The following is a 26542-nucleotide window of genomic DNA, read 5'->3' as shown; positions in this document are numbered from 1 at the left end:
TGAGATGAAGAGATGGATAACCTCACGGTGGCTTTACCAGTATGAAATTACACTCACTGCTAACAACCATGCACCTTATTTCTCATTTGTTTTAGTCCTCAGACATTTAATCTTTGTCAACCTTTTCTTTGGTACATTAAAGAGTGCCATTTCCTAGTAGCTCCTGGAATATAATTTATTTTTTCAAAATATTTTGTTTTGCATGATTCAGTTTTAAAATGAACAATCTGGAAATGTATTTTCAACAAATGTGCAAACCTAGAGTACTGGCACAGAGATATAGAGACTCTCTTCTTCCTCAAGAGAGCTTATTTGAAGTGCAGAAACAGTTGTCTGCCATCTCTCAATTGATTTTGACTGTTGTGTATGTGTGAACCACTTAGTCCATACTACACATGGTGGCACTGAGTTGGTAAACTTTAATGCCAGCTTTATGGAACCGAGGCATACAATGTCTTCAGCTATTATTTTATTTTCTTTCCAGTATTTGGTCTTGATGTACTTACTATCTGCATGCTGATAGCACCTTTTTAACCTTAGGATTTGTTCTGCCTAACATTCAAAGTCAGGTGTCCAGTCTGGTGCAGTCAGCGTGGAGAGGAAGGACCTTGCAGAAGACCTCTCTCCCCAGTTTCCTGATGGTCACTGCTCCCATCCTAAGATAGATGCTGAGTAAATAGGATGACTCCTCCATCTGTATGTGGGTAACTACAACAGGAGCCCAAATTACTTGCTTCTGAGATGGATAATGTCAGGTAGGACTAGTCCCACCCTGAATTTAATTGAAGCTTACATCCCAATTAAGCACAGATCTGGGTCAAGCCATGTGTTTCCTGTGTACTTCAACATAAAAATCTGGATGTGAAGCCCCCCTGGTTATTCAGCATAAGATCTGAAGACCCTGGTTTTGCTGCATCTGGGTTGAAACACCTCCAGGCTGGTTGTGCACCAGTGAAGGGGCCACCAGGCTAGTGACCACATTCTGGCACCACAGCACATTACCCACAAAAATGTCCTTGAGGTGAAAATTCAAGGTGCCCTGGAGCCCCAGGCTGCCTGGCTGCGTGGGCTGGGCTTGATGACTTGAGCTTGAAAATGAGCGTGGCTTTGTGCATCCTTTTGACATCCTTTGGGCAAGTAATCATTCTGTTATTACACCCTATGATCCCTCTTAAAACTGCCTAGGTTGGTTGCTTCTCACACGTACATGTATTTCAGATCTGTCTCAGTCATCCCTCCTATGTAATAAAAATGCTGCAGTTCCCATTACTGGGCATTTTTTAGACATCTGTCAGGTATAGCTCATCCTGCCCTTGGGTAAAGAAAGATGTTCAATGATACAATTGATTAAAGTTTTTCTAAGGCTAATTCTCAATAAGTCTCTGTTAACTCTGATTTTCAGACAAAATTCATATCCTTTATATGGCTATTGGCAATTCTACCTTCATGCTGTTTTCTCTTCTTTCATATTTATTCTGCAACATTTGTTTGTATATGAAACAAATGAAGAATAAACAATGTGCAATGATTACCTTTAGGATTTGCAATTTATTTTTAGAAGCTTTGGTAGCAGGAAATATAATACCAATTTCTTTTTTTTTTTTTTTTTCAGTCTAACTCCTTACTTTAGTAGAACAAATTACTTGAACCAAAATAGATTAGAAGTACATTTTTTTCTGAATGCAAAAGTCTCAATTGATAATATATTTTTTTAATGTGGTAAATACTGAAAGATAAAATGCTCCTTTTAGATCGTCTGCCTTTGTTAAACCACTTAAAATGTCCTATTTAAAGAGCATTATGATGAAAAACAAGCATCTTCATTCTTTGATTATGAAATACAAAGAAATTAGAGACATATGTTAAAGTCGTATGGTTCCTGTATGGCATGATTTTCATGTTTTATGTGCCTTTATCCGCATGTGATTAATTTATCCAAGAAGAACCAGATGCATGCAGAGGTCAGCTTTTCAGTGATAAGTAGCAATTAAGATACCTCCAAATTTCTGTGGATAATCCTTATTTCCTATAACTAAGACTCTGCCTCCTAACGGTCAGATTAATAACAACCCAATTAAAAAAAATAAAAGACACAAACATGGCATACAATAATTTTAAAGCACTTAAATGTTAATGGCTTACATATATCCTCCTAATATAGTAAATATCATCTCTCTGATATTTACTTGTGGCCAAAATAAAGTGTCAGGTATGTGCATAAATCACGGTGGTTAAAGAGGTTATCATGGACCAGGTCAGCTATGGAATGAGCCTGTGTGTGAAGCCTTACTGAGGACAAATGGTCAGCAAAGTGCTTTGTTTTGCCTTCCACAGGAAGATGTTTCAGCTCACCTGCAAGGTGCTGCCAGCTGAGTGCCATCAACCAGCTCTGTCACAAGGAGGCCTGGCATTGCCAAAATGGCCAAACAGCTCGCTCAAGCTTATAGCAGGAATGAGAAGAGCAAGGAGAGCTCTTCCCTGACTGCTGCTGAACACCCCTGCCCCAGCTTTTTAATGAATATGCTCCTACTCACTTGGGTTTTTCCAAGGGCTCGGGCTCCTTTCGAGCTTTGCCTACTGGATGCTTCTCAGCTTCTTCTGCTGTGACTAAGTGAAATTCAGCTTCCACTTTGCCCTGGATCAGAGAGATCATACGTAAGCATCCATTACTTGGTTATTATAATTAAATCACAGCAGGAATTGGCTTGTGGAGAAATTATGGAACCAGCTGAGGGCAAATGAAATTGATTAGAGAAAACAAGAGAAAGTATTTGCAGTTACAGAAAAAGCACAAAGGAAAACCTAGGCACCAAATCCCTGACCTACACCCAGAGACCATAAAGAAAGAGAGGTTTTCCTCCAGAAATATATTTTCTGCTTCCTAAATCATAGTGTAATTCATCTGATAAGGCCTGTTGCATTTTTTTTTCCTGTTCACTCCAACTATCACATGTCCCTGCAGAGCTGAATGGCTAAGCTGGGGGATGGGTGGCTGGGCTGGACAAAGTGCAGTCCAGCAACAGGGTGAAATTCAGCCCATCACAAGTGATTGTGCACTGGGGTCATACCTCACAAAAGCAGATGCCTAGAAATGAGATCTGTGTGCAGAAAGTGTCATGAAGTCCTAAAGCTCCGTTTTTTTTTTGCTAATAATTTTTGTAATATTTTATTACCAATTATTTACCAATAATTTCCAGAATTCTTCTGTTCCAGTGCTTGTTTCCATTGGAACAAGCCATTAAAATTTTTTAAGTAATCCACAAAATATTAGCACCAGTAAAAGATCATGTTTGCTACACCATGCAGAAGAAATACATAAGTTGAGTTAACTTGTATCCTTAGTATCAGCCATAACTTCAGCTACACAAGTTAGAGCTTCCTAAATATGAGTTAAATCTTTTCCCCTTGCACTCATGGAAGCATTTGATTTTCCACTCTGCCCATCCAGTGTGATGGAAGATGAGCAGTGGAAGAAGGCAAAGAATAAATACAAAGTTGTAGTGGTTTAATCCAGCACGCAGCCAAGTCCCACACAGCCCTTTGCTCACGGCCTGCCTCTGGGGGTGGGGCAGAGAACTGGAAAAAAAGGTAAAACTCTGTCTGTCTGGGATTATCTGAATGAAATTAATGGGGGTACCACTGAAGCACATGCAGAAGTCATGTGGATTGCCAGTGGTGGCCCATCTTCAGGTAATATATTCAAAATTAGCATTTGTCTCTGTCAGGATCATAGCAGAGCGTATTAGCCCCTGCAAAAATCTGTTCATCTCTAGTAAGCTGCCTACCGTGAGCTCCCCAGCCTTGATGAAAGGCCACCAGCCTCTGACACGCTTCTGCTGAAATATGGAGATCTTGTTTTCTTCACTCATTGCCACAGCCATGCCTAGGTCACAGCTCTTGGCTGTCTTTGCTGCTCGATGGAAGCCGTTCAGGTTCAGTTCGAGAGTGCCTGGAGAGAGAAGTGATGTGACAGCACTCAGAGACCAGAAAGACACAAAGGCATTCAAACAGCAGTTTCTAGGTAAGACACATGGAGCAATGCAGCATTTTGGCCCAAGCTTCATAGCTAAGCATCTTTCTGTACCCTCAGCAATTCATTTATATTGCCTTGGCATTGCTGCATTCAAGTCTTTAATTATTCACTCTGCAAGAAATGGATAAGGTGGCAATCTGGTGCCTCAGAGAAAGACATGAAAGACTATGGTCTCAGACTCTTCCTTGTACACACCTTGATAAAATACAGGTATAGAGAGACCTCACATGAAGCTCAGACAGTTTCACTGCATACTTACCCAAGAAATCATCTGAAGAGAGTCTTTCAAAGTCCCACACCTGAAGCACCAGCTCAGCAGGTATTTTGCGCTCTGTCTTTTCCAAGGAAAATATGTTTTCTCTTTTACTAACCACCATTTGTTTCTCTGCTGGGAGGTAGTGGAATGGGAACACAAAGCGCCAGTTGAAGTTGCCCTCTCCTGTCAAGGAGTTGTAATGTACGTCTGTCTCCTGTTTGTCCTCTTCCAGGCCCTTTATCCACCTATGGCAAGCACATAGTGGGACACACTGCCATCACCAGGGGAGTTTGAACTGAAGGTGTTGTCATTCAGTAACGATAAGATAAGCAAACAGAGCATCATTCCTTTAACATTTACTAATCACCCTGTAGTCATGTTGTGCCATGCTAACAGATTCCACATCAATGTCCCAAAACTGGCTTAAGTGGTTAGTCCTAGAGTCTGTAGTGTCTGCACTTGCAGTCTGTGAGTACAAACATGGCATAAATATGGCTGGAGAAGTCTCCCCAGCTTTTCTTGTCTTTTTCTCTTGGTTTCTGCTATAGTGTGCATATCATCTGAAGTGCAATGCTATGTTACAGTAGGACTATGCTTTCCTAAACAAAATTTTCTCTTCTGAAGAGCTCCACCAAGGTAATGATCCAGCATTATGCATTTTAGTTCTGAAGATGATCTCAGGTTGCGTAAAGGTTACCGTTTTTGCACTGCACCCAAAGAGTGGTGTTTTTCCTGCAAGCCCCATTAATTCAACAAGAAATGGGGAAAATTAGCAACAATTCCAGTGCAAATCCTGGTGACACATTCAGTGCTGAGTGCACTATCTGAACATAACAAGATATGTGCCTTTGTCATTAAAGCACAGAAACAAACAGATATCCACTCCGGCCTTTCTCTGTCAGGCAGTTCTGGCAGTGATAGCGATGTCCTCACATTATCACACAGCTCAGCACAGAAGCTGGCTCCCTACTTACTTCCTTGGTTTCCAGCTTGTACTGAATCTTACGCTCTCAGTTACTCTGCTACTCCTCTGAACACATTAAGTTTGTTGCTAAGGTGCTATGTGTGAACACCAGGGATTTCAGAGTAGCACCTCTCAGGGAACCGCAAGGGAAGGTTTATTCAGCCAGTGTGTGCAATAACTGCTACTGCTCACTGGGGACCATTTGGCTGTGTTGGTGTACAATTATCTAGGCTAATGTCACATTCTCCAAGGGACTGATACCACACAATAGTCAGAACTAACTCAAGTTTCTCTGGTAAAATCAGAGAATCACAGAATGGTTTGGGTTGGAAGGGACCTTAAGGATCATCTAGTTCCACCTCCTCCTTCTCCACTATGGGCAGGGACACCTTCCAACAGACCAGGTTGCTCAAAGCTGCATCCAACGTGGCCTTGAACACTTCCAGGGATGGGGCATCCACATTTTCTCAGGGCAACCTGTTCCAGTGCCTCACCACCCTCATAGTCAAGAATTTCTTCCTTATATCTAATCTAAACCTAAATTAATTTTTCTATATCCTTAGTGCCCTAGATTCTCAGATTTTTCCAGGACTTCATTCACACATGCGTACTACCACATGAGGTTAGAAAATATTTCCCATTGAAATAGTCTGGCATACGCCAGCTTTTTGTCTATGTTGTGCTCATAATTCCTTTTTCTGTAGTTATTTCATAGCTCTCTACTTCCATGTGAGCCCTTACAGTTCAAATTTTGTGTTTTGTCTCTGTTTGCTGAATTGTGAGTTTGGTTCTCTTCTTATGCCATCTCTGCCTCAGCCATTTTTTAGTTACTTGATTTTAAGTGAGAAAAATGGTGAAGCAGTATTCAATACACATGACTAACTAGGACAGGCATTTACAGTCAAGTACCAAGGTCACAGAAATACCTCCTCAGATATTCCCACAAAATCATTTTTGTGACTGAATATAATTTTCCTTTTGAAGACAAGTACTGAAGAACTTACCCTTTGACATAGATATCACTTGATTTTTGCCCTGTAAAGATATTTTCATCTTCTAGAATTACATCCTCTGTGTTCCAGATAATTACCCTCAGTTCATAGCTGAAAAAGAAAAGAAACATTTTGTGTAGTTAAGATCATGCTAACAAATGGTCTTTTTTTTAGTAGGTGTATGTATACTCAGGCTCAGGTCAGACACTAATGTAAACCTCTTCCAAATCATGCTTTTATAAAGTAAGAAATGTTGTATTTGTGCAAAACTCTTAAAATAGCACCAGCCTCAGGCCCCTTCTGTTTACAAGAGGATGTAGCAATGGAACGGGGATGGTGGTTCCTCTGCGCTCTTGGAGCATGCCGAATGACAGCAGGGTCATGGCCAGCTTCAGAGAGATGGAAAATTCCTTGCTTTTTATGTGCTTGTTCCTTTTCAGTTCACTTCACAAAAATGCTGCAGTGTAACAAGGCGACGTCGATATAAGCAGCATCATCAGAGCAGCCTCCAAAACTGAAAGAAAGCAGCTTGCTAATAAAAATCAGAGCTCCCTGGGAGGCGCTTTTCTGAAGAAATGCCTAAAACCATTTTCTTTGGTGCAATCCAATGGTTTAAAAGGAAAAAAAAAAACAACTGTTTAGAGATATTTTCATTGAAGCAAGTACAATCACCATCTTCAGAAACAACAATAAAGAAAAATAAATCTTTCCCATCCTTTCCACTACCTATATACAAATATTTACTAGAAGTTTGAACTGAAATACAGATATTGTAGGTGACATAAATACTTGGTATTAAAAAAATTGAGTCATTGTATTAACTGCAAAAATTTTTTGAAAGTATATTTGGGAAATCCAACAAATGATTTTTCTATCATGACATGCTGTCTTGGAAATAATATCAGTCTCGGGTGTGAAATCCTTTGACCCTGAAGTTACCAGGTACCCTAGGTCATGGAGCTCTTCAGGACATGTGGACCCTGAAAACCACACCTCTGCACTAGACAAAGAAATTTTCCTCTACAAATCTCCATCAAACCCTGGTTCACTCAAAGATCACCAAAAATAAAAGTTTTCACAACGCGCTTGTGGTTTTATGGAGCCTGGAGTCTCTTTTGCTGCATTAAATAGGCGTTTCCAGGCAAAATGTTTGACTCCATTTGTATGTTGACTTTCTTTCTCATAATTAATGATTTGTAAATATTTTTCCCTGGTTTTGTAGACTACAAAATGGCATCTACATTTTGCTTTTGTGTATATTATTAGTTTTAAATATTTTTGCTGGGGAAATACTTGTCATTAAGGAAAATTACAGAAATTCATGGTCTGAGAAAAGTATTAGTTACATGGACTCTTGTTTTTGTCAAATCTTGGCTTTTATAAAAAGAAATGAAAATAAACAAGTCTGCATTACATCGCTCCTTGTTCAAACGTAAATAAAGCAGGAATGGTATCTAATGCTGCTTCAGATGTAAAATTCCAAAGAAGGGCCTTGCTAAAATATTGGAATAAAGCTGATTAAGGATGACCTGAGAACTCTGTTTGTCTCGTTTGACTTTTTTATTAACAAACATTACATAAACTTGAATAGCTATGTCTAGCATTGCATAGAAAGCAGAAGGATCCATCTGAAATTTGAGAGACTGCTATTCCAAACATATCTCTTTGTGCTGCTACTTCATGTGTTTCTGATCTTGTCTTTGAGTCAAGTATGGGAAATCCATAGGTACACCATTGCATCCGATTAAAGATCTCACCCAGTGATTAAGCGCATTATGTAGCTGAAGAAGGGTTTGAAAACAGAATTATTTCTTTCAGCTCAACAAATGGATGATAATATCAGAACTGTTATGGGACTCTTACATCTAGCCAACTGCAATCTCTTTCTGAAAAAGCAGTATCTTTCTAAAAGACGTGGAAGCTCTTGATGCAAAAATCACTAACGGTTCTTGTACTTTTTTTAATGAAAGAAACTAGATGCTTTGCTTTGACTTAGATTTATGTGTATCAGAAAAACAGAAGTTTGCTATGATACTTGTTTTAATAGTTCTTTCCAGACTCAGTCTGGAAGATTTACACCACTGTACTGGGAGGAAGCACACAGTATTATTACCCTTTGGGTTTTCTTGGTGAAATGTCCACCGGGGGTCCTGGTAGAGGCATATCTTTAGGAAATATGTCAACCCACATCTGTACACGACCCTTGAAAAAAAGAAATAAACATCACTGTAACCCTAATTTAGACTTAAAAAGGTTTTAAATGTAGTTCTGTCTTCCAAAAACACAGCTTCCCCTCTGAGCACCAAGCAGTTCATTAGTCTGTAACAAATGAATCTATAAGCAAACTACACAATATATTTTTTTCATACATATATTCTCTCAATCTCTCAGTAGTTTGGTGAAGTTGGAATTGAGCTCAAACACTGGAAACTTCCAAGTGAAAATCCATATAAAAATAGTACATGATGAAAACTGAAAAGAGCCAAAGTCCACATGCAAATAGGGTTTGTTTTAGCTTAATAAATGAGAGCATTTAATAGAATGAAAATATGCACTTATAGCTTATAGTGGCTACTGTGTGTTTAGGTAACTCACTGTATACACACGTGTGACAATTTGCAGGTTGATACTGTACAAAGTCTTGTGTATGGTACACCACCTGGGCACTGTCTCTGTAAGTTTGCAGATACAATTAGAAAGCACTGCAACTGGAGGAAAGGAAAACTTCTCTTGGGTCTACCATCACTACACCATCACTGAGCTGCCTTACCTGTTCCATGCCTGGCTTATCCTTATGGTAGAGAGGCCGAGTCTCAATGTGCTCTGGGACCAGCTTGAATCCAACCCCAGGGATTTCTTCCCAAGCACGTAAAACCTTTAAGGAGAGATGTTCGTATGACTCAACTGGCTCCTCTATAGGAAAGAGTAAAACAAAAGAACAAACAGAGCAAAATTAGAATGCTAACCCCCTTGGTAACATGCTCCATAAAATATATAAGATGGTCATTAAAAACCTGCTTGAGTTAAAAGGAATGATTTTATGTACCCCAGCTAAGAAGAGAAGGGTCTTAAAGTGCATTGCAAATAAGGGTACCCACAGGGATAAATAGAAAAGTAGAACTCACACAGCAGTTCATCTATATTTACAGTGAATCATTTTATTATTAGAGTAGCTGTTTCTAACAGGAAGATGGAAGCAATGTGCGAACTACACTTGTTACAGAAAATTGCAAATGTAAGGTTTTTGTGGCCAATGAAACACAAGGAGACAAGATTTTGATGGTGCTAACAGCAAATAGGCACTAGAAATTACATCTACAGCCTTGTTTTGCCTTGTGATGGCAACAGCAAAAATTGCCCTGGAGAAGAAAATCACACCTCAGGGGAAGAACAGTAATGTGAGGGCTGAAGTCTATGGGCAAGAACATGTCTTCTGAGCAGCCCAGTTTGCCAATAGAGGAAAAAGTAAGGGAGACCCTGGAGGAGGGAGGAATATTTTAAGGAAGGAACAGTGCTAATAGTGCAGGTGATGTGGATACTGAAAACAAGAGGAAGCCTTTTGAGCACTTGAGTTTCTCTTTCTTCCCTTTTTGTGTCAGTTCACACAAAAGGAACCCAGGGATTTGAAGAGGGTTATCTCCTAGATTAGGAGAGAAGTATCCAAGTGAAAAGAAAGGTAAAACTTTTTTTGTCAGCAGTTATAACTTTTCCTAGAGTGCTGCTATCTCAGAGTTGCTGGTAAATTATAAAAGGTTTCATTTGGGTTTAATCAGTAGGTGTTGAACACTTCCTAATGGCACAGATAGGAAGGAAGAATGACGCTGTGGTCCTGAGTCCTGGCTCTCTTTTGTGTGCTGCCATGTTTTTAAGATGCAATACATTTCATCTAATTTTATCCAGCTAAAGGCAAGGTTTTTAGTCTGAACTACTCAGTCAAGTAGCCTCAATGGTAAGCAGGACAGATTGTCCCTTGATAACCCATCCCCTCTGTCTCAGGCACCTTTCTAAAGACAAGTTGCACACCTTCTGAAGATGCCTGTTTGTTCCTACTGGCTGCAAATAGTCTTACAGTACCTTGGAGTAGATATATAACTTCTATACTCTTGGAGCAAAGTTAAACTATTCTTTCCCTTGTTATTTAAAGCTGTATGTATGGCCTTCAAGTACCAGTTTCACCACCTGTAAAGTAGAAATATTACTGTTGCCCATTTTCAGTACTCCTCTAGAGCTCAAATCTGTGGCCTTTGTTAGTTTTACAGACCCAAACGATGAACAGCACAGGAACTCACCAGGAAATAAGGACCAGATTGCCTTGTCAGAACAGCAGTCTGGAAAAGGAGCATGCAAAAGACTGCATGCTGTAAACTTTCTCTACAACATGCCAAAAAAAGTTGTGTGAGTAAGCTTTTCAGGAGATGGACTTTGCCATCTGGTTCTGTATTTCCTTCCTTTTAGTTTTCATCATCTTGTCTGACATTGGTTGTCTGAAGCTCATTTTACTGGACCAGAATTTTGATCTACATCTGTCAGCCACATTTGCTTGTGTGCTGGTGAAGAAAACAAGCAGCAACACTGAAAACATAAATTTCTCTCAGGCCAACAAACCAAACTGGATCATTCTTCTCCCTCCAACAATGCTATCTCAGTAGCCTTCCAGTGGAGGGGTGACCTATATTTTGTAACTGCCAAAGGGAATTTGCTCAAAGATGAATGTTCTGAAATACAAAGAGGTGGATAGAAGTTTCCCTACTCCACAGTGTCCATTGTCTCCAAAACCAGCTCCTTTTATTCCTCCTTGTCTCCATCCTCACTTCTCTTTTCCTTACTCAAATGATAGTAGTGAATCACTGATAGCTCTGTCCCACTCCACCCTTATATGATATGGACACTCAACTTCCTGGTAGTTTTGCCCTCTTTTTAATTTGGGACCCCTGAAAACAAGTTCTGTCCTGTCCTCTGGATTTATGAACTTCCCAGATACGTGGATTTACACAGCATTGTGTTAGCGCTTCAGAAGAGCAGTCAGAGTAGGAATAATCAATAGGTGGGGAGAAAAAAACAATGGAGAGGAGCAAAGCCAAGCAGGTCAGGTAGGACTGGCAGGTAAGTGGCCTGGAACCTAACTGGGATTGAACAAGGACTTGCCTGACCTTGAACTCACTTCACATATGTACATATGTACATATGTACTTCTTTTTCATTTTCTCCCTGCTTGGTTCTGTCTACACTATGTGTCTTCCTTTAGATGGGGAATACATTTTTTAAAGACTGATGGTTATCCTGACTTTCTCATGTCTTGGTTTTCTGTGTGGAGGGGCCTCAGATCATGCACGCTGCTCTAATTTCAGATGAAACTAAGCCAGAAGACATGTTCAAAAAGCATCACCTGCACTCTAACTGCTCCTGGGCACCCCATCCTTGGGTTCAGGAAGGAGCCAGCCCAAAGTACACCTTAACACCTACCATGGGGATGTTAGGTCCTCATCAACAGCTGTTTTGCCCTACAGATTCTCTCCAATTAAGATACAGTACTAGGTAATAGAGACACAGCCCTCATCACCACAGTTACACGAATATTTCATAGCAGAGACAGGTTCCATAATCTGATCCTAGAGAACACTGCACAACAGGACCCCAGCTGCAGGTGGGGCAGCCTCTTGGTATTGCTATAAAACAGTCAAAGAATGATGAACTACTGCATTACCATTCTCATCTTCAGTGAAGACCGTCTGTCCCTTAAAGACTTTTGTTCCTACTTGTATCTCCCCTGGCCGCATGAAGGGCCCATTTATCCTGTAGTCCTTACACAGCTTAGTGAGGATCTCACTTGGCTTCGTTGCATCTCGCCATGCGTTGTACCCTTCTCTGCAAGGAGGGAAGAGAGTGGAGAGAAATGGATGAAGTTTTCCTCCAGCAAAGTGTGCTGTCAAACAGGATTTCCCACACAGAGATTCACTTCATGGCCAGTGGCCACAGTGTCTGCTAAGCCCAACTGTTCCTTTGAACTTTCCAGCACTGAGGAGACACCTCCTCTCAGGTGCTCAGACCCTGGGGCCAATCACTCTTTTCTCTTAAACCACAAGAGAAGCTGATGCAGCCTAACCCACTGCTTAGATAAAGTGGCCCAGGCATCGACATACTTCCCAAGAGGAGAAGGACCACAGCTCATTCCCTGTTCTAACTTAAGGATTCAAGTCTACCCATTCTAATTCCAGAAGGATGTTTAAGGAAGAAGTACTCTGCTGCTCCCACATGCAGAGGAGAAGCTGAGATTGTCCAGGACCTGGAACAAGGGCATAAAGAAATACTTCATACTGGAGCTGGTGAGGGTCTTGGACTTCATATTTCAATACTTCATACTTGGAGCTGGTCTTGGGTCTTGGTCCATGCTACTGGATCACTTTTTTACTTTATCCATCCTTTGTTTGTAGGTAAAATATCAAAACAATTGTAGGACAAGAATCCCAAATCCTCACATCCCAATCAAATTCTCCACCCCAGAGCAAAGAGTTATTTTAGTTTGGCTTTCTCCATACTTTTTCCAGTTCAATAATAGGGAGCAGGGCTGAGCCCCATTGTAAGTGGCCTGACAGACCATTTTCCATTTGCCCTTTATGTCTGTCCAAAGACAGTTTATCAAGCAGATATGCTATACATATAAGCTCTTTACTATTTGGAACACTTGGTGAACAAACAATGTTGTTAATTTTAAAATATCCACTTCTTATTTGGCAGCTACCCAAAGCTACTGCTAAGCTCTATGGTAAATTTAATTAAAATACCTCCTGTGACTTCTGTGCTGGCTTAATATTTTGCCACATCTGGAATTTCTCCTTCAAAACCTTCATTCACAGTGTGCTGCTCTCTGTGGCTGTCTGAAGAGGTACTTACATTTCGTATTGACTTTGTAACCCACAGGTAGCTCGATGCCTGCTGTAGAAACGGTTTTCCAAATCAATTTTAGTTTCCCCGATCAGATCATCAGTTCCCACGAAGTCATGGTCATAGATCAGGACTGTGAGCAAGGAATCCTTGGGAAATGTAGCCTGGATTTCAAATGACCTACAGCAAAAATTGGGAAGTACGTGCAGTCAAATCAGTTTTGAAGCCTAAAAGATTAAGTTAATGAATACCATGCAGACAATGTGTGGAACTTTTTTTGCTTGTGTTTTTCATTTAAATAAAACGAACATATTAGAAACACATCGTGCAAAAATAATTTCTTCCTCCTGCTTCTGTATCACCTCCCCTACAGTTCTAAAGCTATTCCAACCTATAGCAGACAAAGCAATGGGAAGGAGTGGATCAGCTGCAATGATTTATCCTGAACCCAACAGAGGTGAACATATGGAAATTATGAAGCTAATGAAACTGTATGTATGAGAGTTTTTGTGCACTTTTCAGAACCTCCAAAACAGACTTTTCTGTTTTCTTCTAAAGGCTCCAGATTAAATATTGAATATAGGAATTTGGAGGCACCCAGTAAAATCATCAGGTAAAAGCTATAAAAAATGTTTTAAAAAAAAAACAAAAAAAAAAAACACACACACAGAGTAGAACTACTTTTTCACTCAGTACATATTTTCAGGGATAAAAATCATTGTCATGAGATGTTTAGGGAAGCTGAAAATCTGAGAGTGACCTTAAAAGAGCTTTGATAAATTGATGAAAGAGAGAACATCCTCATCAGCACATAACTGGCTCCAGATTTTTCCAAAGCACAGGCAAAACTGATCTTCATCTTCTGAAGGATGAGTTTTGTCCTTCTTCTCAAAATGGCCAAAGTCTAATTTTGTAGCAAGAGCAAAGCAGGTTTCAGACAAGAGAGAAATTTGGGAAAGCTGGGACTGCTGTGGTGTTGGTGGTACTGTGCTGACCAGGGCTGCAAGGATGGGGAAAGGTGGTTGCCATGACTGATGCTAAACTGGAAAAGAGTTGCTGGGTCAGTCACCCCACTGTTGCCACTGGCAGCAACTGCAAGGACTATCCAAATGAACAGCCAGTTCCTACCTTATCTAAATCAAATATAGTAGCAATTTCCCATTCTATCTATATGCATCTGTAATCTTCAGGGTTTATCACAATGATAGCTCAGTTGCAACCTCTACTAAAGAGCTTCAATCACACCGAGATGGTGTGCTATGGAGGGACCACTCTACTCTTGTCTTTTCTCCCCACACTGTTTTAAGTCTCTGCTGTTGCAGACAGGATTCTTGCCTAATGGATTTTCAGTCCAATATAGTATACTTTCTCTGTCTTTCTGTTCTGCTAGATCTACTCCATCCCAATTCAAAACACTTTCATATGTCTTAAAACAGAGGAAAATACTGTAAGAAAATCATAGTTATTAGAATTAACAACATTAAACAAGTTTAACACCTTAATAACACAAATGTGATGTTTTCTGAGAGCTTGCATCTGTCTCCCACATTCAAAAGACTGGGGGGGGGCATTAAATTTTTTTTGGCTTAATCCTATAACCATGAGATTTATTTGGCATTCTGTTCAACCTGAAATGGAAACAGATTTTGAAATAACACTTTACTGTGCTAATGTTTATTTCACTTTAAACTTGACAGTTGTACTAATTTGCACAGACAAGATCATTTATTGCTTCATTTCCTCTCATGCATCATTCCATAAAGCCTCTCACAGATTGCATTTCAGGATGTGTTTTGACTGGTATGAAAATTAAATAATTTGTAGTCATACAGGGTGATAACAATTTTTAACATTTTAATCAACAGAATCATACAACATCCGGGCAGGCAGACATCAGCCTGTATAACAAACACTTTGCAATAGTAACAGCAAAAGTGGTGGCAAGGGACAAAGCAGGAAAAAAAACAACACTGAAAACAAAAAGAAGACATTACTGACCTTCCAAATACTGGGTTTAGCTGCTTGGGGATGTAGTTTTCCCTGTCTTTAATTTCTGTGTTGCCCAGTCTCAGTACAATGTAGGGATCTGACTTGCCATCTGGATCAGCTGGGCTGAGGTTAAATGCCTGTTAGGAAGAAAGATTTCTGTGTCCTCAGGAAGCCTGCTTAAATGTAGTATGGTCACAGCACAGGTCTGTGGGTTCCCTGCCTGGTCCTGGGTGTTCTGGAAGTGAGGGGCTTTGGTTGCCATGAGTAATACAAAACGTGACATTTGGCTTCACAGGCTGTTGGGAAAAGACTGTCTGGAGGAGAGAAGGATTTCCAAAGGTGAAGCAGATGGAAGCACCATCCCACCACTGCTAAGATGGGAAAAGAGATAAGCAGAAGAGGCAATCACAGAATCGTACTGGTTTGGGTTGGAAGGGACCTTAAAGATCACCCAGTTCCAACCCCCATGCCATGGGCAGGGACACCTCCCACCAGCCCAGGCTGCCCAAAGCCCCATCCAACCCGGCCTTAAATACCTCCAGGGATGGGGCACCCACAGCTTCTCTGGGCAACATGTGCTAATGCCTCACCACCCTCAAAGTCAAGAATTTCTTCCTTATATCTAATCTAAATCTACCGTATTTTAGCTTAAAGCCATTACCCCTTGCCCTGTCACTTCACTCCATGACAAAGAGTCCCTCCCCAGCTTTCCTGTTGGCCCTTTTAAGTAATGGAAGGCTGCCATAAGGTTTCTCCAGATCCTTCTCTTCTCCAGGCTGAACAACCTCAACGCTCTCAGCCTGTTCAATGCAGAGGAAGAAGCTGTCTGCACTAGTACATGCTGGATTCAGGAAACGTTTCCATAAAAAAAAGTGGACCAGGTCCTTGGACAACGCAAACCAGATCCTCATATTACATTTAGAAGAAATGGAAGCTTTTATAGTCAGGAAATAAAGTAACCTCCTCCTACTCTTGTCTTCAGTTTTTTTTGTCATTATCTCTTTGTATGACATTCTTTCCTTCTTAGATCTCCTGCAACTCTGAAATACCTGCTTCACGTATCTCTTTCACTTCTCACATTGCATTCCCTCATTATCTTGTCCTCTGTATTTCTATCTCTTTTTCAACCCCATTCCTTATCCACAACATCTACAGCTTTGATCACATCCAATTCACAGCCCTCACAAAATATTCTCCCAGTTCTCCCTCAGTGTGAAGTCTGTGTTGGTGTGTAATTTTGAAAGAACTCTACTGATTAAAACTTACTGCATTTGCATATGACTGGAAGAGGTTGTCTGTGGTGTATTAGTTATATTTCTAGCCCCTTCCGTCCTAAGAAGTAAAGCGATTATCCTGTCTTGTGGCTTATCATGAGGAATGTGTAATGTTTTCTATTCAGAGCACACTTTTCTACAACATGAAACGCTAACCAAAATACAAAAAAAAAAAATTTACTATGTGGATGAGGATTTCCAGAAGCTTCGCTGAAAAGATACTGGAAGTAAACCAAGTTGAAAAGCAGTGTCTCACTTATTTCAAGGTTAAAAAGTCAGCTTTCTACTTACTGCCACAATATAAACCCTGATGAGGACATTGACGGAGTGGTTCGGTGGTATCCCTTGCAGGATGCGGGGCTGCCCTCCATCCAGCAAGCCGCCACCCTCAGGACATGGGTATATGCAGAAGGACCCCTGGTAAAACACTGTCTTTTATTTCCCTCAAAAATAGATCAAGTACAGTATAGAAACAAACCTCTGAATGCAAGCAAAACATCACTCATACAGCCTGCACTGCAGCACATACATATATACAACACATTTTGTGGTACCACTCAAAGGAAACACAGGAGTCAGCATGATAAACATCACCTGTTAAAATGGTTTTGGTCTGTCACATGGTACCATAGAACCACAGAATCACAGAACCTTCTAGGTTGGAAAGACCTTGAAGATCATCATGTCCAACCATCAACCTGACCTACTGAGTCCCATGAGTAGGCCATGTCCCTTAGTGCCACATCCACGTGTCTCTTAAATACCTCCAGGGACAGCATCTAGATGGTTGAAAGAAATATTCACATGCTGTTGGCTATCCATTTTATTATTTAAAGACAAAGACTTGCAGGTACTCTAATTCTAGTTTTATTGGTATTAATATTCTAAAAACAGTATTTTGCTCTTAACTACATATTTGTAAAATGATAATTTCAGGGAGCTAGTTTCACAGCAGTGTGGCTGGGACCCATCTTGCTGTATGTTTTTGAAGCCACTGCACTACTCATATAAACCAATATTGATTCATGCTGCTGAGTAGCTCATGCTGCCTGAAAGCAATCGGCAAGTCATTTGAGCAGAAATTTGCATTGCAAACTAACAGAAGTATCAATGAGTTTAATCAGTTTTTCTGAAGTACAAAGTGCTTGAAATCCTACTAATATTATTCAGGCTTTGAACTTCATTTTCAGACTGCCTAATGGTACATTTTTTTCCAAAAGGAAAGGCCTCCAGTTAAACTACTCAAAATTACATATAAGTTGGTGTAACTGATAGTGTAGCAATAGAAGTTGCATTAGTGGAATCTGACCAACATAATATAGCTCTTATTCCCCTTCTGTGATTTATTTTTTTTTTTTTTAAATTCCTTGTTTCAAATCAACAGTGAACAGCTGGTGCTGGATGCTGCTTTCATCTATTGGGTAAGGGGAAAAGAAAAATATGACTGGATCTGGTAAGAGATAATTCTATTTACAACAAACTGTTAGTGTCTTTTTCTTTCATCTTTAGTATACCTGAAATATGCATGAAAAGTGGGTAATAATTTAGAGACTGTATGTTAATATTAGAGCTCACCTTAAATTTTCCTATTATTCTGTCTTCAGAGTCACCATGAACTTCGTCATTAGATTTTCCTCTTAAGAGATGGAAAGTTTTCACCCAGTCCTCAAAGTTATTAAATTCACTCTCCAAGTCTCCTTCATAAATCTTTGAAAATAGGAGAATGCTTATTTTTTCGTAGTGCAGTGAATATATTTATAGCAACTTTTTTATTACAGGATGACTTGAAATCCACTGACTCAAAATACAGATTTTAATAAAACTAAGGTTTAGCAAAACTCCTTGAGGGGGAAAAAAGTTAATTCCCAACTCAAAACAGGAACAGCTTTGTTCTTAACAAAAGTCCTTCCCAAGGACTGGAACAGTTCGTTAATGCAATGGGTAAAAGAGGCTCTTGAAGATCCAGAATGAACATTTATAAGCACTAGTGTGGGAGAAAAACTGTGTGGATGTGCTGCTCTTTACAACTGCTTCCTCTCTGCAACATGCCTTTGATGTATTGATGCATTTTAACAGCTATGTTAATGTATCAAAGCATGACAGCAAAGCAGACAACAGTGAACTGCTTTGGGGACAGAGCTTTAGGATAGGTAAAAAGACCAAAGCATTTTTAAAAGGACATTTTTTCCCCATGAACTCTTCACCTGTAATTTATGAAGTGCTATTCAGCGTGAAAGAAAAGGGTCTAGTTTAATGCCATCTCTTAAAAATTGGAAATAGCAGTTTCAAATTCCCCTTTATCCAGCTACAACCTTATCCAAATAGTCCTAATCTTTTCACACTTCCTCATCTCTCCTGTCTTTTTGGCATGACCCATTATGTTTTCTCTGAATTCCTTCTATCCTTAGCCAGCCAAATCTAACACAAGCTGAATATTACCTCCCTAGCTGGTAGGATGCACTGACAATTACAGTAATATTTTCCATGCTCTTTTTGAACTAATTTTTAATAGGATTTAACATTACCAATATGATATTAATCCCCCCCCCCCACACACACACCCCTTATCATTCACTTTTTTGTGCTGGTATCATTTCACAAAAGATATTCTTAAGCCAAACTATTAAAAGAATTAACTGAATTGGCTAGTTAAAGTGTCCTCATGTTGTAGAGATACATTTGATTAACTAAATTCCAACAAAATAAAACCAGTAAAACAGAGAAGAGAGGGAAAGAAAGGAGTTTGATATTCACAATGAATTACTTCAGGGTAGCAATTCAATGACTTACAGGTGAGCACCAAAACTGAATTTTCACTTAAGGCTCTCTATGTGCATTTATATTGCTATCTGAAGGTCTAAGGGCAAGTGGACCACATCCATCCTACAAGACCCTGGGTGTTCTCTGGGCCCTCCATGCTTATGTTCAGAATCACTATTATTGTGTGTGTGATATCAATTTCAAAATGTTTAAAATAAATAGAAGGAGGGTATTGCTAAACTCAGCCCCTGAGGTTAAGCTTTGAGTAGACTGAACAACTGAATTACCTCTTAGACTTAACTTCTTTCTTACCTGCAGTGTTGCTAGGTTTGGAGTCGTTTCTTGCAGTTTCCTTTTAAATGTCTTATCCTTCCTTTTGTCTGGCTCCTCTTCTATGATCAATGCAATGTGGCCAGAAGTCTGCTTATCTGCAGAGATTTCACAACATCATGTAGGTTTTTGGTCAGCAATGCATATCAAATGTTTCAGATAAGGATGCAAAATACGTTGTAAAGATTACCCCTTGCTCTTTCTCCATTCATGCTTCTGCTACCAAGCATAGGGTCCCCTCTTTTCCCACCATTCCTCCCAGACAGTGAGGTGGCATTTCATCCTGTCAGATAGTCTTCATGACGATCTTGGTGGACCAGGTGTGATGGCATCCTCTATCACTCTTTCCCTGCTTGTCACCTCCCCAAATGTCCTTTTGCTTTCTCTCTCACTCCTCCCAGATGTGAACCAACAGGTCTTAACACCTTTCACGTAACATTTAAAACTGAAGTTGCTATTTAGGCTGACTGGTACTTCAGATAACAAGTGATCCAAGCCTTTCTCTGCTTAAAGGCATCACAAAATAGCATATCTCACCTTGGGAAGGCCCAGAAGTATGAAAAATGGTAGAAGGCATCTGCCCAACATTGAGCTGGACTCCAAATAACAAGAGGGAATATCTGAACAAAGAGAGGATGAGCCCTCAAATCTGGCACTGATATAGTTCAGTTCTTGGGCTGAAGTCTGGATTTTGAGTTCACTTTACTTTCAGTTTTTGAGTCATTCATATGTGCCTGATACCACTGCTACTCAATAGTTAGAACTGCATATATATGTACATATTATTTGAGTGCTTTCCTATATGTATAATGCTTTTCATCATAGGTTAAAATATGTAACAAGAACTATCAAAAGAGAATCTATATGGTCTTGAGCCATCAGTCAAAAAACAATATGCCCCACAACTGCCTGAACAGCAGATAGATGCACATCAACATATCAAGTAAAAATCTAATTGTAAGTGAACATCATATCTTTGTGGAATGTTTTCTATCCAAATATTTCTTCCATCTGGAAAAGTGAATTCCACTTTGAAACTGATCTCTGCCTCATCTCTCAGCTGCACTGATGATCATTGAAACACTGTCAGCTGCTATTTCAAGAATGATAGCATCTGACATTTAGGCCATGTCATTAATCTTGAGCAATCTGGATTGCTGTAAAAAAAACACCCTCTTAAAAACAGAAATCACTTCAATCACTGGTGAATTGCAGTCAGCCCTGGCATGGCAAGATGCTGTAGTTTAATTTTGAATAACAGCTCTGTGCAAACAGTGAGCATTTGTTTTCTTTGTCAGTCTGCTCAAGCAGCCACATTTGTCAAAAATAATTTCTAGAGCTGTTTGACTAAGGGGGAACTTATTAAGCCGTGGACTGTTTTCTTTGTGCTGTATATATATATATAAATATAAATATATATATATATATATAAATACACACTGCCTGCTTCTGGCTAGTTCTTTTAGGATTTTTTTTTTTTTAGAAAATATTTTCCCCTTGAACCTAATCAAGGACCAAAGCTTAACAGCTATGTAAGAAACAGGATTATGGACTCTTCCAGCAGAATCTGTTCCTATGTCATTGATCCTGAACTGGGTTCAAAATTGAGAGAAGCTCCTTCTTCTGAACCTGTTACAAATGTAACATGAGATGAGGATAATCTTTACTTTCTATCATTATTATTTTGACATTAAAAATCCTTGTGCATGAGACTGGAATGACAAAAAAAAGTCACGCTAACCCAAAAGTGCCTGTGAAATTTTAACCTACCCAACATCTGAACAGCTGTAGAGGTAAGAACTCCCTGTGCCAGCAGAATTATGTTCAGATATTAATGTTTAAAAGTAAAATAGTAGAGAAGAAAAGTATTAGTAACACAAAATAATAAAAAATGCAAATAATTTACTTACGGTCTTCAGTTTTTCCATCACTGGGAAAAATATCTTTCACCTTTCAAAAAAAAAAGGGGGGGGGGAGTAATCGACAAACTCTTCAGTATGGTATGAATGTAATACCAAAAAAGAATCATTCAGAAGTACATACAGCTTTACAACATTTCTTATTAATGTGAGTTTGGGGCTACTGGGTGACTTACTTTTTGCATTTTGAGCACAGAAGCATAATATTTTGACCACCAGTCAATAACATTCTCAGCTGATTCATCTGCAATCGTTCTTTTTCTCCTCTTTGTTGACCGTTGGACGGATTTTTTCCTATCCTACCAAAGCATAAAGAAAACACTTTTGAGCTCTAGCACTGATTCAAATTAATCACCTTACTCATGACATCAAGCATGACCAGATGCATATGGACAAAATCTCAAACTCCAAAAGATAAATAAATTGCAAGACAAATTACTGTCTCTGTCTTTTATTCCAAGACACTTCATCAACCATGAAGCAACCATGAAGCAATAGGTAATTTTAAAAAATTAAAACCAGTTTAATACTTCAACTGTAAGATATTTTGAAAACAGACTTTTTGCTCAATGTTTATAGAGCATCTAACACAATGTGACTTTCATCCATGCCTAAATGCCACGAACTTTGAAACAGTCATACATAGTAATTATTTTGTAATTAAGTAGATCATTCAAAGCCAAGAGGAGCAAAAATTCTACTACATCAGTAGTGCTTGTCCATGGGATAAACATCAAGCACAGAAGGAAAAAAACAGCAGTGTCTATTAATGGAATTAATGACATTATGTGGGGTAAAAGCAGTATTGCTAACAAGCCCTCTAAAGGGCCAGCGAGGGTGTGGGTATTACCACCAGTACCCAGAACCTTCAGTAAGCTGTTATCTGGAAAATAGCCCTCTTACTGCTACAACATCTAACATGCAAATAAGAGATTACCATTTATAAGGAAGGGCTAGAGTCTACAAGACTGCAACAGACAGTTAGCTGGCAGTTTCAGCTATGCCCACCTTCTGTTTTCCATCTTTCACTGGTTCAGAGGTGGAGTGCTCTGGTTCAGCAGCAGGAAGTGTTGTGGGAACTGGTTCTGGCTCTATCACGGTACATCTACCCTGCTCCACCTCAGCGTAGATGTGATCAGCTAAAATAGGTTCTTCCTGGGATAAGTCTGCAGGCTGGGATGGCTCAGGCGAAGCTGAAATTAAAACTTTGCAACTTAGGTAGATTTTACCAGAAATGCTGTCATCCATCACATTTGGTGACAATCATATCACTAAGGGTTTGACCCTATGCTCAACACTATAAAACAGATCTTCTAATCATGTACCTAGTGTGAAGCCTCTGAGCAGTTGCTTCACTGTTTTCACAAAACAGTGCTTTATCTTTCTATTTGGGGTCAGGATTCCCCAATTACCTTTCTCTGTTTCTACAATGTCTACTCTTCTTGGTGTAGCTTGAGGACCCAGCTGTTCCTTACATAGGAATTGCTTAAGGCAATTGATGGTGTGTGTTCCAACAAGAGTGCTCCTCCCAAATGCTCTCCAGTCAACTACACAGATGCTTAGTGGTGGATGCAGGAGTTCATTTTCAGGCAGTTCCTAGTGCAAGAGGACAGACAGCAGCATGAGAATTGCTAGAGAATTTAGATCACATTTTGAATTTTTGTCATGCACAGCAATGAGACCGATAACTTTCCCTCCCTTCCCCTCCCCGGCTATTTACAGACTCAAATGCAAAATGAATACGAAGGCAACGCAGTTCTGGCCACAAGTTTCCAAAAAGTCTGGAAAAAGCCTTTTCCTTAAGAATACAGAATGGACCATAGGGACAGTGTAGCTGAGTTCAGTCCCACGCTGACATAGGCAAGCCCATCTTATTAGGGCAAACTGGGAGAATCAGGAACATTCAGAGGGAATGAACACAGTGCTGGAGGCTGTGAGCATTAGTGCCACCACTGCTTTACCCAAGGCTATTAATCCTACCTGCCTCAGTTTGTCCAACCATGGGACATGAATACTGGGTGGTTTCATGTTTATAGAATGAGTTTAAAGAGTAAAACTTCCCTTTGGACATGTAGCACACAACGGAACTTTAAAATGCTCTAGTTATTGTGATTCAGTATCCGGGTTAAGGTTTCGATATTCTTTTGACCTAAAAATGAAATTTCACCTCTGTTAATGTTGCCAAGTAGAGCAAATCAGATGGATTCTTTTTTCTGATGTTGGCCTTTGTCCAGTGAAACTAATAGCTCTCATAACCCAGGAAACAGGTAATAATTAAATTACCAGTCCATAACAGCAAGGGTTACAATGTGAAAAGGTCCAGAGCTCATGAGCCAGAAATGATCGATCTTCTTAATAGCCCAGTAACACTCTAGGGGAAATTCAGAGAATTGAAAGAAAATAAAGGAAACCGAACCTTACCTTACAAAATGAGACATGAGGAAAAAAAAATAATCTAAAAACAGCCCTGTTATTTGGCAACCAGTTCCAGCCTATTGGTAAAAACCTGGTTGCAACATATTTCTTTGCCTACTTGGGACATGGCATGAGGAACGTCACCTTCTTTTATCATACATCTGTAACAGAAGTCTTTTAAAACATCTTCAGACCATTAGCTTTTCAAATAAGAATTGATGTCCCATAGTATTTACTCAAGACACAGGAGAAATTATTTGACAGGAAGAAGGAAAATAGTAATTAACACCTTGCCTAGCCTAAACAGAGAATGGGTAGGCAAGAAGTAGCATACTGTACACACCACTTCAAACCAATCTGCAAGGACGTTGAAATTGGGATTTTTCTTAAAGCTCTGGATGACAGAGGATTTCACTCCTTTCCCTGCACATTCAATGAAAACTTGGGGGCGATCTACAGAAAGAAGCTGGACTTTCTTCAGCTCTCGAACACCCCAGAACAGGACCTGTGGTGGGCAGAGAAACATCAGTTGCACAAAGTGGGCAGAGAAAGTGCAGTCGTTTGCAAGCAGACAGGAGACATTGGTTGGCTGAAATTTGGGACCCTCCAAAAAATCATCTGGGAGACAGCCCATGCTGAACATCGCCTCCAGTGAGGTCAGCTGCAAGGGGAAGGTATCCATCTCCTGCAGCCATCTCCCTGGGCTGCACTGAGAACACATGAACGGAGGCAGGTCCCTCAACCTCACTCTGCCATGGGGGCAGGCCCTTCCCTGAAGGCCAGGACTGACACGTAGCCTCTGCTGGTCTCAGGTGGAAGCACTGCCTCACTTGCCCAGCCTTAGAGAATCACTTTGATCTGAGCTTATCACATATATTTTAGGATCCAAATGTTATATTTGCATCATTCCTATGGATTAGAATTTTAAGATTATCATCACACATAATTAAAACTTTATAGTCCAGTAACAGAATAAAATAAGCAGAGATTTGGAAATGGAAATACTCTAGGTAGCTCACCTCCACTCTATACTTGCTTAAAACAGGTCGGATGTTGGCTGGGACTGGGTAAATCTGGGAAACATCTGGTGGATCCACTGGGGGAAGTCTGTCTGGATCAGAATCAGGAATCTGAAAAATTTAACAGTCAAGGATCAGGACAGTTTTTGGAAGAATAAAAACTGTATCAGAAGTATCTGTGAATGGTGTATTGAACATCAATTTAATGCAGTTTTGCAAGACACATTATGAAGCAGACAGGTGTAATGTGACTTGGACCGTGGTCTGTCCTGCTGTGATGCTAATACACTTGGCAGGAAGTGTGTGTTTTTGTGTTCAATAGATTGGGGTTATGTACCTTACTGAAAAAATAGTCCCTGTTGCCCCAGCAGGACATAGTCTGCCCTACAGACATGCACGTATTGAAGCATGGTAATTTAATTTACAAAGAACAGAAAGCATGGTAATTCTATTTAATAAAAATCCTGAACAAAACGGCTTGGAAGACTTTCACAAACAAATTCTAGATCTGATTCTAGTTAAATAAGGCTGGTGAACAGATAGTACACATGAGTTAAATAGTACATTTGCCAGCCAGACATGCCAGAGCTCTTCAGTTGCATTATATTTGGAAATAGCAGTCCTGCACCACTGGATGCTGTCAGCAGTTGAGAACTTGTGAATCACATCTCCAGCATCAGGGATGGATCTTCTCTGTCCAGCTACTAAAATCTTGCTTCAGGCTGCACTTATGCTCTTCATGTGTGACTGCATATAAGCCTGCCCCATATTCAGGAGCTTACTCAGGTGTATACAAGCTCCTCGTGCAGGTGGGTGGGAGCAGAACATGCTCCACCACAGCTCTGAGGTTTCACCATCTCACTGCTCTTTGCCACTTGCCATGCTTCAGGCTCTGCTGCAGTTTGGTTCACCTTCTATTGGACAGTTCCCTGCTTTCATTTCCCAGTCCCTTCCTAATTCTCTGCAGTACATTTATGACCTTCTCATCCCATGTAGGGCAGATCTGATGCCTGACCTGATTTAATGCATTTCTATATACAGCAGTTAAAGTCAGGGCCTGATGACCATTCCTACCAGAAGCTCAGGCTGTGCTAGCAGACAGCAATAGGAAGGTTGGCTTCAGCCTGCAGGCAGAGCTCTCCTTGGCTTTCTCACAAAACAGAGCACCTAAAATGCACTGCACATACGGTTCTGGGAAAAGGAAACACACCTTCTGGAAAGCTTCATCGCTCCTGAGCTAACTTGTCACTGCTGAAAGGTGAAGCATTGAGAGACAGCTCTCAATGGACCTGTAAACTTGAACTCTTCCACTTCTCTTAACTAGGCCATCTGCCTTTACAGCTGTGTACTGTTGTGTGGGAGTTTCATTAGCATTAGGGAGAAGGGATTTGTTCTGAGGATTTTGTAGGTGAATGAGGAGATGGGTGGAAAACGTGTCTTCTAGCATAGCACCTGCAGCATATGCTAGTAATAACATAATTAACAGCAATAAATCACAGGAACATGTTTATGGCCCCTTATCAGTAAGAATCTGAAACAATTCTGTGAATAGACTTCGTGGAACTTAAGGCCAGAAATTCAGGTCTAGTTTTGTTGTTCCCCAATGTATCTGGTTTCTATCAGCCACCTCTGTGATGCTGTTTAAAAAGCCAAACAGAAACACATAACTTTGTGAACGATACCAGCCTGTCTAAAAATCCAGCTGTTTG

At 40.1% G+C, this 26542-nt stretch overlaps 1 protein-coding gene across 3 annotated transcripts in view; it reads right to left on the bottom strand.

Moving 5' to 3' along the window:
• Positions 1 to 26542, bottom strand: part of FER1L6 (fer-1 like family member 6) — a 93394-nt gene that overhangs the window by 2104 nt on the left and 64748 nt on the right. For all 3 annotated transcript variants that reach the window (XM_084507744.1, XM_084507743.1, XM_084507742.1), the window contains exons 23-40: positions 24834 to 24944; positions 24158 to 24319; positions 22812 to 22995; positions 22408 to 22592; positions 21576 to 21698; positions 21391 to 21430; positions 19463 to 19578; positions 17966 to 18097; positions 16682 to 16807; positions 15126 to 15253; positions 13137 to 13307; positions 11950 to 12110; positions 9016 to 9158; positions 8359 to 8447; positions 6258 to 6356; positions 4293 to 4534; positions 3786 to 3949; positions 2535 to 2635 (exon numbers count right to left, since the gene is read on the bottom strand). In XM_084507744.1, coding sequence (XP_084363870.1) covers positions 2535 to 2635; positions 3786 to 3949; positions 4293 to 4534; positions 6258 to 6356; positions 8359 to 8447; positions 9016 to 9158; positions 11950 to 12110; positions 13137 to 13307; positions 15126 to 15253; positions 16682 to 16807; positions 17966 to 18097; positions 19463 to 19578; positions 21391 to 21430; positions 21576 to 21698; positions 22408 to 22592; positions 22812 to 22995; positions 24158 to 24319; positions 24834 to 24944 — 2477 coding nt within the window. The remainder of the gene's footprint in view (positions 1 to 2534; positions 2636 to 3785; positions 3950 to 4292; positions 4535 to 6257; positions 6357 to 8358; positions 8448 to 9015; positions 9159 to 11949; positions 12111 to 13136; positions 13308 to 15125; positions 15254 to 16681; positions 16808 to 17965; positions 18098 to 19462; positions 19579 to 21390; positions 21431 to 21575; positions 21699 to 22407; positions 22593 to 22811; positions 22996 to 24157; positions 24320 to 24833; positions 24945 to 26542) is intronic.

This window comes from Aythya ferina (genome assembly GCF_964211825.1).
Source record: "Aythya ferina genome assembly, chromosome: 2".
NCBI classification, from domain to species: domain Eukaryota; kingdom Metazoa; phylum Chordata; class Aves; order Anseriformes; family Anatidae; genus Aythya; species Aythya ferina.
The sequence above is the reverse complement of the archived record's forward strand: the minus strand, read 5'-3'. Positions and strand labels throughout refer to the sequence as shown.